Genomic DNA, 15,544 nt, shown 5'->3' with positions numbered 1-15,544 from the left:
TCAACGTTTATTTATCTTTGGGACAGAGAGAGACAGAGCATGAACGGGGGAGGGGCAGAGAGAGAGGGAGACACAGAATCGGAAACAGGCTCCAGGCTCTGAGCCATCAGCCCAGAGCCCGACGCGGGGCTCGAACTCACGGACCGCGAGATCGTGACCTGACTGAAGTCGGACGCTCAACCGACTGCGCCACCCAGGCGCCCCTAGACACAGAATCTTAAACAGACTCCAGGCTCCAAGCTGTCAGCACAGAGCCTGACGTGGGGCTCGAACTCACCAACCGCCAAGATCATGACCTGATCCAAAGTTGGACGCCCAAGTGACTGAGCCACCCAGGTGTCCCACTTATATGTTCATTTAATACTAAAAAAAAACCAAAAACACCTACTGCAGCTATTTTGCTAGGCAGCTTTACAAAACACCATCACTTGAATCTAAATGAACTTTAATGAGCAAGTAACATCACTGAAAACAAAGGCAGACAAAAAAAAAAAATACGTCTGTGCTGGATGTCTTTGAACAGGTATAGATTTTGGAAGAGGAAAAGAGAAGGAGCCTGCAGAATTTAAGAATTCCAAGGAGGGACTGTCAAACTAAATATACTTCCCAGGATTGAGAAGCAAGTAATGAAACTCTTTTACTGATGGTAGTGTGTTGAATATAGACAGAGGTCGCAAAAGCCCAGAAATCACTTTAGCCTGGAAGCTCCCTGGGTGAAGAGATTGTGTTTTATCTTTGGATTCCTGGTGATTGGCATAAAGGAGATCAATATTAAAAGGGGAAAATGTCTAGACTATTTCTCTCTCTCTCTCTCTCTCTCTCACACACACACACACACACACACACACACACACACAGGCGGGGGGAGGGGGAGGTTGTTCAAAGCCAGCACCAAATATTAAATCTGAATTCACAAAACTAATGGAATCCCTCAGCCTATTTTTTCCTCCGTATCTTTTTTCCAATAAACTCGAACAGTCCACTAGTGAAGTTTCTTAAGTATCCTAAAAAAGTGCGTCTGATTTAAAAGGTCCCAGATCAAACATTTTAAAACACAAAATCTACTGTTTTATGCCTACAAAGTATACAAGTATGTAAGTACATGAAAAATAGAAGTGAAGAAGTTGAAATACAAACATCAGATTTTTAAAATACTTAAATGTACAAACTCAAGTTTAAAATGTGTAAGAAAGTGGGGCCCAGATTCCCCCAAAAGTTATCAAGACATTAAAATGTTTAAGTAGCTATACTTCCCTCTTAGAACAATGCACAATCACAAAACAAAATTTTTTCCAAAGCAAGTATCTCGTAGACCCAGCAAGATGTCCACATCTGTTAAAAGTCCACCAAGACTTAAGCAGTGAACACGGACTACAGGCACCAGGGGGCCTCCCAAGAATAACTCGATAGTAAAAGAAAAGGTAAGTAAGAGTTCCTGGTAAAACTTTCCTATCCAGTCTTAAGACTGCTGGAAGGCTTTCACATCTGGAGCAAATAAACTGTAGTTTGTTACACAACGGGCACATACAGAACTGATGAGAAACCAACACACAGACTGAAAAAAGGAACTAGCCGGCCCCTCACCCCCAGGAATACAATTTTCTTTGATGATTTTCCAAATATAAGAATATACTGCGCTTCGCTGTTGTCAAGTTACCTTCAGGTAACCTGAAAGCAAGTAAGTTAGTGCATATGCACTCTAACGATTTCCAACAGAAAAGGCTAAATTTTTTTGAAGGCTTAGTATCTTTTCTACACACTCACAAAGCAATTAGCGGTGAGGCAAATTTTAGGGTAAAGGGATTCACTGGCACAAGACTGCGATTAAGTGTGAATAATACCCTGGTCTCTCCATCTCTTCCCATTCCCTCTATCCCCCACCCCAACATAAAACTGTTCAATAAAAACAGAAGGACCAGGAAACTTCAAAAGCAGCGAAGACTTGTAAATACCTTTCACACACGAGAGGCTTTTACAATAAAGTAGACCTTTCTAAGTTTGTGCAGAAATTAAATCCTGCTCAAGCCTGTTAAATTCTCAAACCCGAAAGCCGATCCCGTCAGCAAACGTGTCTACATATTCTTTGAGTGCATCTTCAGCTCGAGTTAAAGACTTCTGTTTTACTATTTTTTTTAACCTAAATAATAAATAGGAGGTACTCAATTCCCGCTAATGTTATCCCCTCCTTAAACAGAGTTCGTCCTACAGCATCATGCAAAAATGCAGAAGAGGTCCAACAATTGTCTCAATGAGAAGATTTTTATAAAATTCACTCCCGGAACAAGAATCGGAGGCAGCCAAGGGCAATGCACAAAGAGAACAGAGAAGAAATACACGTTCCACGGACATACAATGCACAGAAACTCGCATCCTCGCACCCTCCTTGGGAAGGGTCACCCAGCACCCTTGGGCTCCTCGTAGCCCCCGGCCAGCGCGATGCCATGACGGTCCCCGAGGGTTCGCGGGGACATTACCCGCCGAGCCGCCCGCGGGGACAGCCCCTCTCGAATTGCCTCCTGCCGACCGTGTTCCTGGAGGCCGCTCCCCCCCCCCCCCCCCCCGGCCAAGCAGCCAAGCAGGCTCTTCGCCCCCCTCCTCCGCAGCCGCCGCGGGGCGGAAACGGGGGTCCCCTCGGGTTCGGCGGCGAGGGGGAATGAGGGCTGAAGGGGGCGCCCCCTCCTTGCGGCAGGCCGGGCCCCGCACTCACCCTCCAGCAGTCGGGTGATGAGACTGTCCACGTTCAGCTCCCCGTCCGCCATCTTGTCGGCACCAGACGCTCCTTCCCAGCAGCGGGAACAAGGGCTTCACGGCGGCGGAGGCTGCGGCGACGGCTCGGCGCTCCCTCACCTACAAGTCACGCGGCGTTTCGACCCCGGTTCCAACTCCCTCTTTTCCCCGGGCCCTCCCCCCACCCCCTCCCCACCAAGTAGTGGAGCGCGCGTACACTCGGAGGCCCACACGATAAATAAATAAATAAACAAGTGGAGCCCCCAAGAACCGGGCCGCGTCAGACCCAGCCGCCACCTCCTCCTCCTCGGCACCGCCCAACTCCGCAAAGCTCACCAGCGCCGCCGACGGCCCCACCCGCAGCTCCACTTACAGCACACCACCCTTCCCCGCCACCGCGCCACGCAACCCTCCGCGCAGGCGCACGGCGCACGCCTCCGCGGCCCCCACCACAGCCCTGGCTTTTGCGCAATCGCACTGGACTCCGTTCTCCCGCCGCTGCTGCTTTCGCGCAGGTGCGTCGCCCTCACTCGCCACTTCCACTGCGCCGAATCGCCACGGCGGCGCAGGCGCCCCGAGGCTCGCGGGGCTCGCCGCGCTGGGGAAGCTCCCATTAGGCAGAACGAGCGTGGGCAGCGGCTGACCTTCCCGCTGTTCAGCTGCCCTGGCAGGGGCCCTGTGCACACCGCGTTGTTGTGCCCTTCCCGCCTCTTTTTTCTTTTCTTGTCTTCCTTCCCTAGTTTTGCAAGCAATTCCTCATGTTTCCGTTAATCGGAAAACGTAGACTACATTATCCACGTTTGAAACCCAGGTTTGCGCGTTTGGGAAGCAAGAAGGGGTTGAGTTACTTTGATGGAAAAGTTTGACATTGCAGACGAGGGATTTTCTACCCCATCATTCCACAAGGCTAGTTGCCCAAGTGTCCCTGGATGAAATACGTTAAAGTGGGCTCTGGAAAGGTCAGCGATAATATTTCAACGTGGGTACCGCTCTCTGCCTTCTGTGTAGTACATCCACACATCTTACATCTTTATTCACTCTGTGCATACTATTTTATCCCAGTGCTTTTTTTTGTCCAGACCTCCGTTTTATTAATCATCCTGCCTTGTGATTGTTTATGCATTTGTCTCCTACACTCGACTGTAAGCTTCTACAGGGTAGACCCACCCAGTGTCTGGCACGTAGAAGAGACAGAGAAAGACGGAAGTTCAGAAAGGTTGGTTGCCCAGCTGTTCTTTCCACATAATTTCACCTCTAGAAAAGCAGGAGGGAGAGTAGCCACGAAGAAGATACTCTGGCAAGCCAGAGTTTTTGGCCTGTTCTAAGAAAGTGGCCAGATCAAAGGACTCCACTCATTCCTCAGGTGTTAGTCCAGAAACCCAGGCAAGGTGCTGTCCTGAGGTCAAGGCAGTGCTTCTTCCACTCACCTATCACTAATACTAGCCAACATTGAGATTTCTGGATGTACTCTGGCACTGTTGTAAGATTTCTACATTATCTTATTTAATCCTTAAACCAGCCCTATGAGGTAAGAACTATTATTACCTCTACTTTGCAGATGGCATTAACTGAGGTACAGAATGATTAATTATGTTGGCCCAAATCACACAAGTAACTAGCATATCTGGGATTCAAATCCAGGAATCTAGTGCCAGTGTCTGCATTCTTAGCAATTGTGAAATGTTATCACAGTACATGTTAAGCTGAGACTTAAATATGCATGTGCTATCTCACAAACTTGGAAAGTAGAAACCAATCGAGTAGAAACTCGATTGTCCAATCGAGTGCTTTATAATGGCCCAGATGACTGACAGAGCTAGGATTTCCTAGTGCCTTTTTCCCCCCTGGCTTTTTCTCTATTTCAGGATTTAGCTTGTATATCGACAGTGGGCATAGAACAGGTGACAAGCAATAATGGTGATCCTGAATAGTTTTCACAGGCTCATTGCCAGTTCATGTTGGGGCTTTTAGGGTGAAGAAATGGCTCTTCATCACACTCTTGTTCTGTTAAAGAACATTTATTTATACCCTGTTTTATTCCAAAAGAAGGGATTTAAGGTAGCTTATGAAAATACATGCAGTAGGATAAATTAAAAGTAAGTAAAGAGAAAAATAGGACCAAAAAAAAAAAAAAAGTGGGAAAGATAAGATAAAGCCAGCAGTTTTGTATGCAAAATGCATGGTGCTAGATACTATTGGTTTGCTAGGGATAGGCCACAAATATGATTTTCAGCTTTTTAGCAACCAGGGAAAAGATCAGTTGCAAGTGGAGTAGGTGTTCTAGCTGAGCTGGAACTAGGACTCAAATACACCAGCTGTGGTTTTGGATGCCACTTCCCCACATCTCTCCCATGAAACTCTTTGAGAATAACAGAATGCTTGGGAACAATTAAGTAAGTGACTGCTTATCTTCCAACTTTCATGGGACCCGTGAATCCCATGAAGCTTTGAACCCTGTCCACAATTAGGGTTTAAATACATGCAGACATGTTTAATAGACAAGGGACACCCAAAGGAAACTGTATTGCACAGGGAGAAAGTAAGCTTCTATAGAGAAATCACCACAAGTGGGGCAGCGAGAGGCCAGTCTCAACGGAGTTGTGGGAGTCAGAAGGGATTGGAAAGTGATCCTGAGTACTGCCTGCAGATATCCCCTTCTCTAGGTTTTCTAGTGCTTTGGGATCCTGGGAAAGAAAAGGCCATTATAAAAATGAAAGAGCTATATATCACTAGGGGCCCAGTCAACTTTTCTGTGGAATCTCCTTCCAAAAAAATTACATAAGAATTCAGATTCAGAATTCCTCAGATTTTGAAGTTTAACTGGTACATATACTACATATTATTTAGCACCCCAGAAGCTCACTCACAGGCAGCTCACTATAATCTGAAACATTGTATTTTTTTAAAAGAAAATCATATGAATATTCACATCACATAAGATAAATAAGATGACATTATGCTTCATGTCAGTACAGGTTAGATTTGCCATTAAAGTAGTCCCCTCTTTTGTCCCCGGAATAAAATGTATTTATTGAAGGAAATTTTGAAAACAAAGATAAAATATAAAAATCATCTATGATTTCACCAGCTATAGATAACATCTTTCCTATCATATACCTGACTATATCCTATTTTATGAAATTGGGATCATGCTTCACTTCCATTATATCCTACTTTGTTAAATAGTTTCATATTTACATGAAACTCTGCTTGCAAAGTTTATTTGAACTTTAAAATGTGTATAAGAGATTGAGGACAGAAGAAGAGGTAGGAGGGGGAGACCTGGAGGCTGCTGGAGACAATCCTACAGGCAGTAACAGCAGAGGCAGTTGGAACCACCATGAGGTTCAGAGGTAGGTGAGGACCAAATAGAGAGAAGCCCCACTTAGCAGATATGGGCACTGAGGAGACTCGAGGTCTGTCCTGTTGGTGGAGTAGGGGTCATCAGTTAGGGAAGTCAGCAGCTCAGAAGCAAGACACGAGGAGGCTGCCAAGGGTGTAACAGACGTTCGTTGGGCCAGGCACTGTGGGGGGATAGCAGCCCTGTAGAGAACCCACACCTGGAGACCAGAAAACTTCAGAGCAGAGGACTGGCCGATAGTGGTCCTGGCTGCCTGTAGGGAATTGCCTCTCAGTCTTTCTGAACATGTGGCAAGACTCAGGAAAGGGACCATGGTGAGGTCCTGCTTCTTGTTAGACCAGGATTGTTAATCTCACAGACCAAAGGGCAAACTATTAGCTGGGATTCCCAACCCAGTGGGGGCTTTAGATAATGGTGTGCTGTAGCCATCTTACGCTGGCTCATGAGAGTCAGTTGTTAAACTTTCAGGAATTCTGCAAGCCAGTTGTTAAACAGAGCCATGATTTAAAAATTAAATTATATAGACTTACAAATGAATAAATTATACTAGAAACAAAGGTAACGATTACTCAAAACTCATCATATCCTGTTTATTTCGCTGCATTTTACTATTATGTATATCCTAGAGGTTGTTTACATCTACTGTATCTATATGATGGAAACACCATACAATGATAAGCTACTATGCATCTCTTTTCCAACTCCATGTTCAGTGACATCACACTGGCCATCACAGAAATATTTACAGCAAGGAAATTAGCAAATGCTATGAATCTGTAGGTTTTTTTCCCCCCTGCCATATTGCTCGTTGTTAAACCTTTACCAGTACACCACTGGGCTTAGGGAGACGTTTGGGTTACACGTGCCAATATCCTTGGGTAATTCCAGAAATGTCTGTGGAGGGGACTTGGACTTCCTGATATCAAGGGACGTGGGAATCATAATTTGGGGTATTAATAACATCATGATACATGTATTATCTGTTTCTTCCAAACAGAAAATGCCTGGGGTCCATCAGTGCCCATTAGATAAAGACAGACCAGTGCTCAGAGGACCCCAACCATCACTATGCTGAGATGTCCCTGTGGCTTGTTCTCAAACAAGGCACTTTGGAACATAGTGAACAGAAGCCTCATTACTCCTTTTAGTAAACACAGCATCTTTTAAAAAAAGATGTTCTATATACTATTCAATATTGGCCAATAGCCAATAAGATGTGAAATTAAGTAGGTTTAGGTGGCAAAATGTGGAGGCTATGGTAGTGATGTACAACTCTTTGTGCCCTGACTAATCCAAAATAGCTTCTACATGAATGAATCGGCATTCATTGGTCTGTCCTTCCATAAATGTAATTCCTCTTAATCAAGTCTTTAATAAGTCTACAGTGGCAGCAAGTTCTAAATTTTACTAGATACAGCTTGAGGGCAGCCATCTGTATATCAAATGCTATAGGCTTTTGTGGTCAGCTCAATTCAAGGATATTGAGAAACCACACAAGGACACAGAAGCTGCCCCTTGCAATCCACGGCCAGGCTGAGGTGGTACACCAGGTCAGAGCCAAGACTGTTTTTTGAGATTTAGTTTTGGTTTCATTTCAATACACATATGAGAGAATAACCAAGTGCCAAAGTTACCAGCTAAGTCATAAGGCATGTCCTCAGGAATTTTAGCCCCCCAAATTATAAAGCCAGATATAACCAAATGCCTCTTCCCCTGCCCTTGGCCAGTAACTGCCCCACCTCCCAATTCTGACATACAAACTCTCAGTGGAGCATTGTCTTTTAGGAGAAATTTCTGGTAGAACCTTCATGGTAAAATGATTGAAAATAAATGCCTAGTAATTTATTACTATTATTAGTAGTAGTATTAGTATTAATAATAATAAATGCTATATAGAACTGTTAACTATAAGGCAGTGACAGTTGGATGGGCAGATACCACAAAGGATGATGATTTAATTTTTTAAGGGTTGATCCTGTGGTCCTTACTTTTCTCGTAATTAGATTACAGGGCCAGCTGTCTATTTAGGTCACTCCTAGTTTGTTACAATAAAACCATGTCATCTGCATATATGAAATTGTTTCTCTTTAGGTGCTCTCCCGTCCTGCTCATTGAAACAATATATGAGGAAATAACTAAATGTGTCTGTAGGTGAAGGAGAGTATACAACATGTGAAAATTTGTTTCCAAATAAAACAATTTAAATGTTTTATTTCTAATGATGGCTGCTCTCCTCATACAGCAAATCCAAATTATGTATGAGTCACCTTTTCAGTTGGAGAAGGTTTACTTCTGAATGATTTCACAAGTCTGTGTCAGTTGGTTTTGGTAAATAAAACAAAGCATTATTAAGCTTTCTACTGTAGTTACAAAATGAGTAGCTCTCTCCTAAGACTGTTAAAATTAATGGTATGTGTCTCCTAAAACTAAACCCAAATGTGTCTCTGAGCTGTGAAAAATATTTATTGATGCAGCACTGATAGGTCCTTTTATGCAGGGAACACTGGTTAAATAGAATATTTATGAATTCTTATTCAAATCTTGATTGAAACCAAATCCGGTCTATTACAAATACTGTAAATACTTAATTAAAATGTCATAATGGTACTTGTTATTTAAGGAAATCTTACAGTGAATGGACCCCGAAAGCAAAGTGAATAATGAACGAATTAAGTATTTATGAAACATTTAGTATATTTGATTTTGTGCTGAAGACATGATCTTCCCAACTTTGAAATGGTTTACTGACAAGTGGGGGGAATGACCACCAAATGATTTGGACGTTGGCTTGGAGGTGGAGACCAAAGTAGCTGAATAACCTGGGACAAATCTCTCTCTCGCTGAACCGTGGCTTTATTACCTACAAAATTAGTTCATTAATAAATGATCTGCAAAACTTTCTTCCAGCTCTAACAAGTCTTTGATTCTAGGACACAAAAACGAAACCCAAAATGTAACACAATATTGTACAGGCCGTCCCCAACGTAGGAACTGGATCAACTCCAAAAGGTCAATTGTTTGGAACACAGAATATATTTTCCCACAGAGACTGTGGTACAAATGGTGGTTAAATTCCCAGATCAGTCTGCAAAATCAATTTAATCCTTAATGTAACCATAGGAAAGTATCCATGGTAATACGGACTCTAACCACCAATTATAACAAAGTTTATGGGGAAGAGCCATTGAGGATTCTAATTTGGCATGGCAGAAAACATCTATCTGTGTTTTCCACTCCCCTGTGCAATAGGCATGAAGACAGTTTGAGTTGTAATTCACAGGCAGACCTGGGCCCTAAATGTGGGACTGGCAGCATGGAGAGTGAAGGAGGCTGGGACACCTCTGATCCCATAAGCAGGGGGGACACTGAGGACTGTTCATGGAGTCTGGGGGTTTGGTTGCCAGGAAGGAGTTGGCTCCAAACAAAAGGATAGGGAATGAAAGGGCAGAAGGGAAAAAGGGAGTGAACATATGTGCTGGGAACTTTTAAAAAAAGATACTATTACTTTTGATCTCGCTCACTTTGTGGTTGAGGAAGTTGAGATCTGGGAAGGTTAGATTGCATTGTCTTAATAACAAAACTAAAACTTGAATCTGGAACTTACAGTTCTTAGCCTGGTGAGCTACCTATCTCTCCCTGCCTCCCTTCCTTTCTTTCTTTCTCTCCCTCCTTTCTCTCTCGCTCTTATTTTCACTTGGAAGCAGTTGCATTGTGCAGGGACCTACTCTTTTCATCCCTGCTTTCCTGTGCATGGATCACCTAGAACCCTGTACCTCCACACCAATTCTCATTTTAGTTTTCATTCTCTCATCTTCCAGGGCAGCCTAGTCAAGAATAAGTACAGCAGTTTTCTGTTTTCTGCCCCAATGTGTTTTAAACAGCGCCACCAGCTCAAATAATGACTTTCTAGTTGCTAAAAAGAAAAAGGGTTGCTCTGACCCCTTATATTCCAGTCCAGAGAATGTGACTGAGTAAGCCTAAATCCTAAATTCTGGTAACATTAGGATACTTCTAATAGTGATGCTTCTGTTAAGACAGAACCCATACTGGCTGGGAGAGCCAGGGTCCCAATGCCCAGGAGACAGGCATGGCTCCTTTGTCAGAAAGAAGGCTTTTGGATGCGGTGTCTAAGTGTACCTAGTGCTGGGAATTTTTACTGGCATTATATTTGAGCCCCCTGAAAATCCTGTGAAGTAAGTATTTTCTGTGACAGATGTGGGGATGAAGATTCAGAGGCTTGGAATACCCAGCTGGTGAGATGTAAAGGTCAGAGCTAGTTACCGACCAGCTCTGGGACACTGTTGTGGGAGAAGTAGGAAGACGTGAATGAAGGGATGGGCTGGGTCGGTGACCTAGATCCGCTGTGATGGCAGGGCCCATTAGCTCGCAGCAGGCTAGGAGTGAGCAGAAGGTGGGTGATTTCACTGTGGGTGGGAGTCTTCAGGGACGAAAAGGAAGGAGGGGTCATTCTCAGCCAGAGCCAGGGGAAGGTTGGAACGCCTGCCTCACACACCTGAGAGGGCTCCCATGAGCAACACTGACATGTCCATATTCTTCTGCCAGGCCTGCAGGCTAGGGCTCAGGAGTGTGGTCCAGATCCCAAGCCTTTTAGAATTCCAAAGAGGGAGAGGGCAATGAGGTCAGGGAAGGCCTTTACAGAGGTGATGCAATTGAGGGACGTTAACAGACGGGAAGCATTATGGGGTTTGGTTCAACCCCCTTCTGATAAAGTGGGTGTGTTCTTGGTGTCAGGATCATCTGGGCAGCTTTTTCAAAACACCACTGTGTGATTCCTCTCCTCTGACCAAGGAAGTCCAATTTAATCCTCAGGATTGGGAGTGGAGGGGTACATATTTTGGAACAATGCCCTGGGGAATTCTGATAGGGTCCCATGCATCCCTCATCCACTTTTCATTGGTATGGAGTCAAAAAATAAAACATAACCCAAGAGACTGACTCAGGTAGAAGAGCCAGTGGAGGGCTCATTTCTGGTGAAGTTTGCAAAAGTGTGGGGAGACTGGTGGCAAGGGTTGCAGCAAGGTGGCAGTTGGAAACAGCATGGGGTAGTTAAGATGGGCCATCAAGAAGGAGCTGGAATGCTGGGCTGGAGACTTTAAACCTGAAGCTGTTTGAAAAAGGAAACTATTTATGTATTCACCTGTTCAATAAATATCTATTGAGCACCTACTGTGTGCCGGGCACTGTGTTATGTGCTGGCTGTAGAGCAGAGAACAAAAAGTCCTTTCCTTATCAAGCTTAGATTCTGGTAGGGATAGTATAGAGTGATCAGTCAATCCTAGTTTGCCTGGGACTTTCTGGATTTCAGCACCGAAAGTCCCTCGGCCCAGGAATCCCCTAGGCAAACCAAGATAGTTGGTTCCTTAGGAGATGGAGTGTGTGTGTGTTGGGGCGGGGAGTGGGGATGGGCGTTGCTAAGGGTCATGATGAAAAATAAAGCAGGGTAAGAGGGATAAAGAAGAATGTTACTTTAGAGAGGGCAGTCAGGGAGGATTTCTCTGCAGCAATCTGACTAGAATGAGAGAGAGAACCGTGTACATAGCTCATGGTGGGTTGCAGAGGGGTGACTATTTCTAGCTGATAGAAGCACCACCTAAGGGCCCTGTGGTGGAAACACGATGGGTATAGATGGGGAACAGCAAGTTGGTGGAGAGGTTGAGAAGAAGGGACAGAAGCAGAGAAGGGCCAGATAGAGCGCGCCACATTGAGGACCCAGGATCATATTCCAAATGTGATGGGAGCCACTGGAGGGTTGAGAACAGAGGCATGACCTAATTAGTCAGAAGGTGGGGGAATAAGAGTGGAAGCAGGAAGAGCATTTAGGAAGCAATTTCATTCAGAAGTCTTGAAGAGTTTCCTCTCAAAATGTTTGGTCAGAGAAAGAGCAGGATACAGTGCCATTCAAGTAAATTAGCCTGCTATCAGACCGGGCTGGGCAGGATTGGGCTGACCCAGGCTACCCTGCAGTGATGGCACCAGGTATGAAGAGGAGGAAGCATCTAGAGTTGTTTTGGAGATGGACTTGGCAGAAGTTGGTGGGGCAAGATTTACAAGGGAGATTCAGGAGATTCCTTTGAAGGAATCAAAGATGATTCCTAGCTAATCTTTCCCAGGCTAGTGTTCCAGGTTTGAATTTCTCCCTCAGGTTGTCCAGATCTAAACTTCATGGAAAAGAATGTGGTATACTCTTTTCTACTAGAATGAGGAAGGTTCCATGATACTGTAGCAAGAGCAGGAACTTGGGATCATAGAGACCAAGGCTCACACCCCAGCTCCACCACAGACAAGCCACATCTAAGGCAGCTCATCGAAGTTCTGGGGACCTCAGTGTACCTGCTGGTAAAATGGGAATAATGATGCCTGCTGACAGGGTTGGAAGCACTGAATGAGGTCACACCCATGAAGAACCTAGTTCAGGACATGGTGAGCCCTCAATCTGGGTTCATCCTCTCCCCCTGGTTGCACCCTTGGAGTTCAGTATGTATGCCTACACACTTTCAGAAGAGATCAGTATCTTATATGCCATTCCATGCTCTTTGCTCCCTTCCCTCTCCCCAGCCCACTTATTCCATAAACACATTTCTGTGTAGTGGCAGGGCCCGGCCAGTCATCACTTGGTCCCTCTTCTTCATCCTCACTGATACTGCCTCTGTGCAAATCTACCTTTCCTTTCCCTTGGGCGGCTGCAGAAACCTCCCTGGTCTCACCCTCCCACTCCCACTCTCTCATCCTTCAGGCCCCGCACATCATCTGCAGGGTAAAATCTAAACAGCGAGCAGCCCCTTGCAGAGTCCACTTGCCTCTGCTGCCCACTTTCCCATATTCTGACCTCCCTGATCTCCCCCCCACCACCTTTGGTCTGCCCTCCATCCTCCACCCCCGCCAAGTGCACAGCTTCATTCTTAGTGCTCTTGTGGTACTTTGCACCTACTGCCACTTATCTCTCCATTATTTCTGTACAAAAGGGCTATGGTATTTTGTGCAGGGGTTCAGAGTTCTTGCTCTGCAGCTACCCACTCTCCATTTCAACCCCAGCCCTGTTACTTACCAGCTGAGCCTAATGAGTAGGGATTAATTTAAAAGACAATGAGATTTCTCTATACTGGAATAGTCGAGCAAGTTATTTCATCATTGTGCTTCAAGGATAATAACAATACCCACCTCACAGGTTGTTGTGAATAGTAAGAGTTAATACAGCTAAAGCACTTAAATAGTACCTCCTACATTGTAAGCCCTTAAGACACATTGCCTGTAATTATTACATCTATCTTCCTGAGCTTGAGTTCCATGAAGGATGACACTAGATGTAATTCTCTTCTTAAAAATTCTTCTATCTCCTCCTAATAGTCACTCAGATGTTTGTTGAACAAAGACATAAGCAAATCTTCTTTGAAAGACTTTGTTCCCCCTCTTTACTCAGCTCTTTTTTGACTGCAACATTTGGGCTATGTCCAAACCTTTGTTAATAAAAAATGCTGTTATTAATATTTTTGTAAACCTTTTATCTTCATTTCTGTTACTTCCTTGTAATATATTTCCCAAAGTGGAATTATCTGTTAACGAAAGGAACAATTCCATAGCTTGTATACATATTTACAGAATGTTCTTCAGAAAGACTTGTGCATTAACAACTTAAACAGGCAACTGGTGAGATTATGGTTTTATTTTTGCGCAGCAGAACATTATGCAGTCACTAAATACCATATTTCTCCACAACAGCCTTGCTGGGCTTTTATCGTGTCCATTTGGTTTTGCTAGTTGAATAGGTGGGTAGTGATACATTAATGTCAGTTTAATTTGCATTTTTAATGAGCCTCGCCACTTTTGCAGATGGTGATTTACTACATTTATTATAAAATGTGCAAACGTTTGATTCATTCCCCTAGATTGCTTATGGAATATAATTAGATACTGGTCATACGTATTTGAATCTATATATTTCTATCAATTACTATCAATATATTTTGGACGGGAAGATCCTATTGTTTATATTTAGCATAGGTATTAAATATATATTTTATGGGGCGCCTGGGTGGCTCAGTCGGTTAGACATCTGACTTCGGCTCAGGTCATGATCTTCCAGTTTCAGGTCATGATCTTCTGGTTTGTGAGTTCAAGCCCCGCTCTGGGCTCTGTGCTGACAGCTCAGAGCCTGGAGCCTGCTTCGGATTCTGTGTCTCCCTCTCTTTCTTTGTCCTTCCCCACTCTCTCTCTCTCTCTCTCTCTCTCTGTCAAAAGTAAATAAATAACCTTAAAAAATAACTATATATTTTATGTTCTGCTGTATTTTGTTTGTTTAACTTCATCTATTTTGTCGCTATCAATGGCATCCATTAAGTAAAACAGTAGAATGTTAGGGCTTGGAGGAACTTTACTGTCATGATTCTTTTCATGTCATGAATCTTTTGATGGATGAGGATTTGGAGAGTCCCAGAATCTGACTTAATTAATGCCATAAAATTGTCAGTTTTTAGTAGGTGAGACCAAATTTTCTCCTGTAGTTGGGGTGAATAGAATGTTTTCTGTTTTTTTTTTTTTTTTTTTTTTTTTTTTAATCCCTGATACTCCTGTATAGGATAGGATTTGCTTGGGCCATGAGACATGTATATGTAATGTTAAACTGCTCAGAGCATGAGCACTGTTTGTTTAACACCTTCTGTCATCTATGTATTATACTCTGAATGTGTGTGTACGTCTGTGTTGATGGATGACTGGTAAGAAGAAAAGCAAAAGACAGACAGAGAAAGAGAGAGAACCTTTCACTCCTCTCCTCAAAAGTCCTTCTTTTTTTTTTTTAAATGTTGATTTATCTATTTTGAGAGAGAAAGAGAGAGAGGGAGAGCATGAGCAGGGGAGGGGTAGAGAGAGAGAGAAGGAGAGACAGAATCCCAAGCAGGCTTCACACTGTCAGCACAGAGCCAGATGCGGGGCTCCAACACATGAACCATGAGATCATGACCTGCGCCAAAACCAAGAGTCGGATACTTAACCAACGGAGCCACCCAGGCGCCCCTCAAAAGTCCTTCTAAGTAGCAGTCCATTTGCTCTGCTATGTATCTACAATGATAATTATCACAAGGCTTCTCATACAGTGAAAAATTAGAAATAACTTAAATGCCTAATGATTAGGAGTTAGTTTTATGGTGCTTCCATAGAGTGGAACACTACAAAGCATTATAAATCACACTGTAAAAGAATATTTAATGACATACTTAGATATACATAATCTATTGGTAAAATTTTGAAAAGTGAACAATAATTTTTAAAGGTCTAAATAGAGTTTTATAGCATGCTCATGAATTGGAAAACTCAGTATTAAAATATCAGTCTTTTCCAAATTAACCTATAGATCTAATGGATTCCTAATGAAAATCTTAACTACTTTTTTCTTGGGAGTGGGGATGTGGTGGTCAAAGTTGACAAGCTGTCCCTAAAATG

The 15,544-nt window shown here is 43.7% G+C and overlaps 1 protein-coding gene across 2 annotated transcripts in view; it reads right to left on the bottom strand.

Moving 5' to 3' along the window:
* Positions 1-3,211, bottom strand: part of PPP1CB (protein phosphatase 1 catalytic subunit beta) — a 43,448-nt gene extending 40,237 nt beyond the window's left edge. Inside the window, exons 1-2 of one of the 2 annotated variants that reach the window (XM_025927327.2) lie at positions 3,064-3,211; positions 2,708-2,847 (exon numbers count right to left, since the gene is read on the bottom strand). In XM_025927327.2, coding sequence (XP_025783112.1) covers positions 2,708-2,759 — 52 coding nt within the window. In that variant the 5' untranslated portion in view covers positions 2,760-2,847; positions 3,064-3,211. Of the gene's footprint in view, positions 1-2,707; positions 2,910-3,063 lie in introns of those variants that run through there. The other variant, XM_025927328.2, reaches the window with a different exon arrangement.
* Positions 3,212-15,544: the final 12,333 nt, after the last annotated feature.

This window comes from Puma concolor, chromosome A3 (genome assembly GCF_028749965.1).
Source record: "Puma concolor isolate L17-30 chromosome A3, mPumCon1.1.hap2, whole genome shotgun sequence".
Classification (NCBI taxonomy): domain Eukaryota; kingdom Metazoa; phylum Chordata; class Mammalia; order Carnivora; family Felidae; genus Puma; species Puma concolor.
The sequence above is the reverse complement of the archived record's forward strand: the minus strand, read 5'-3'. Positions and strand labels throughout refer to the sequence as shown.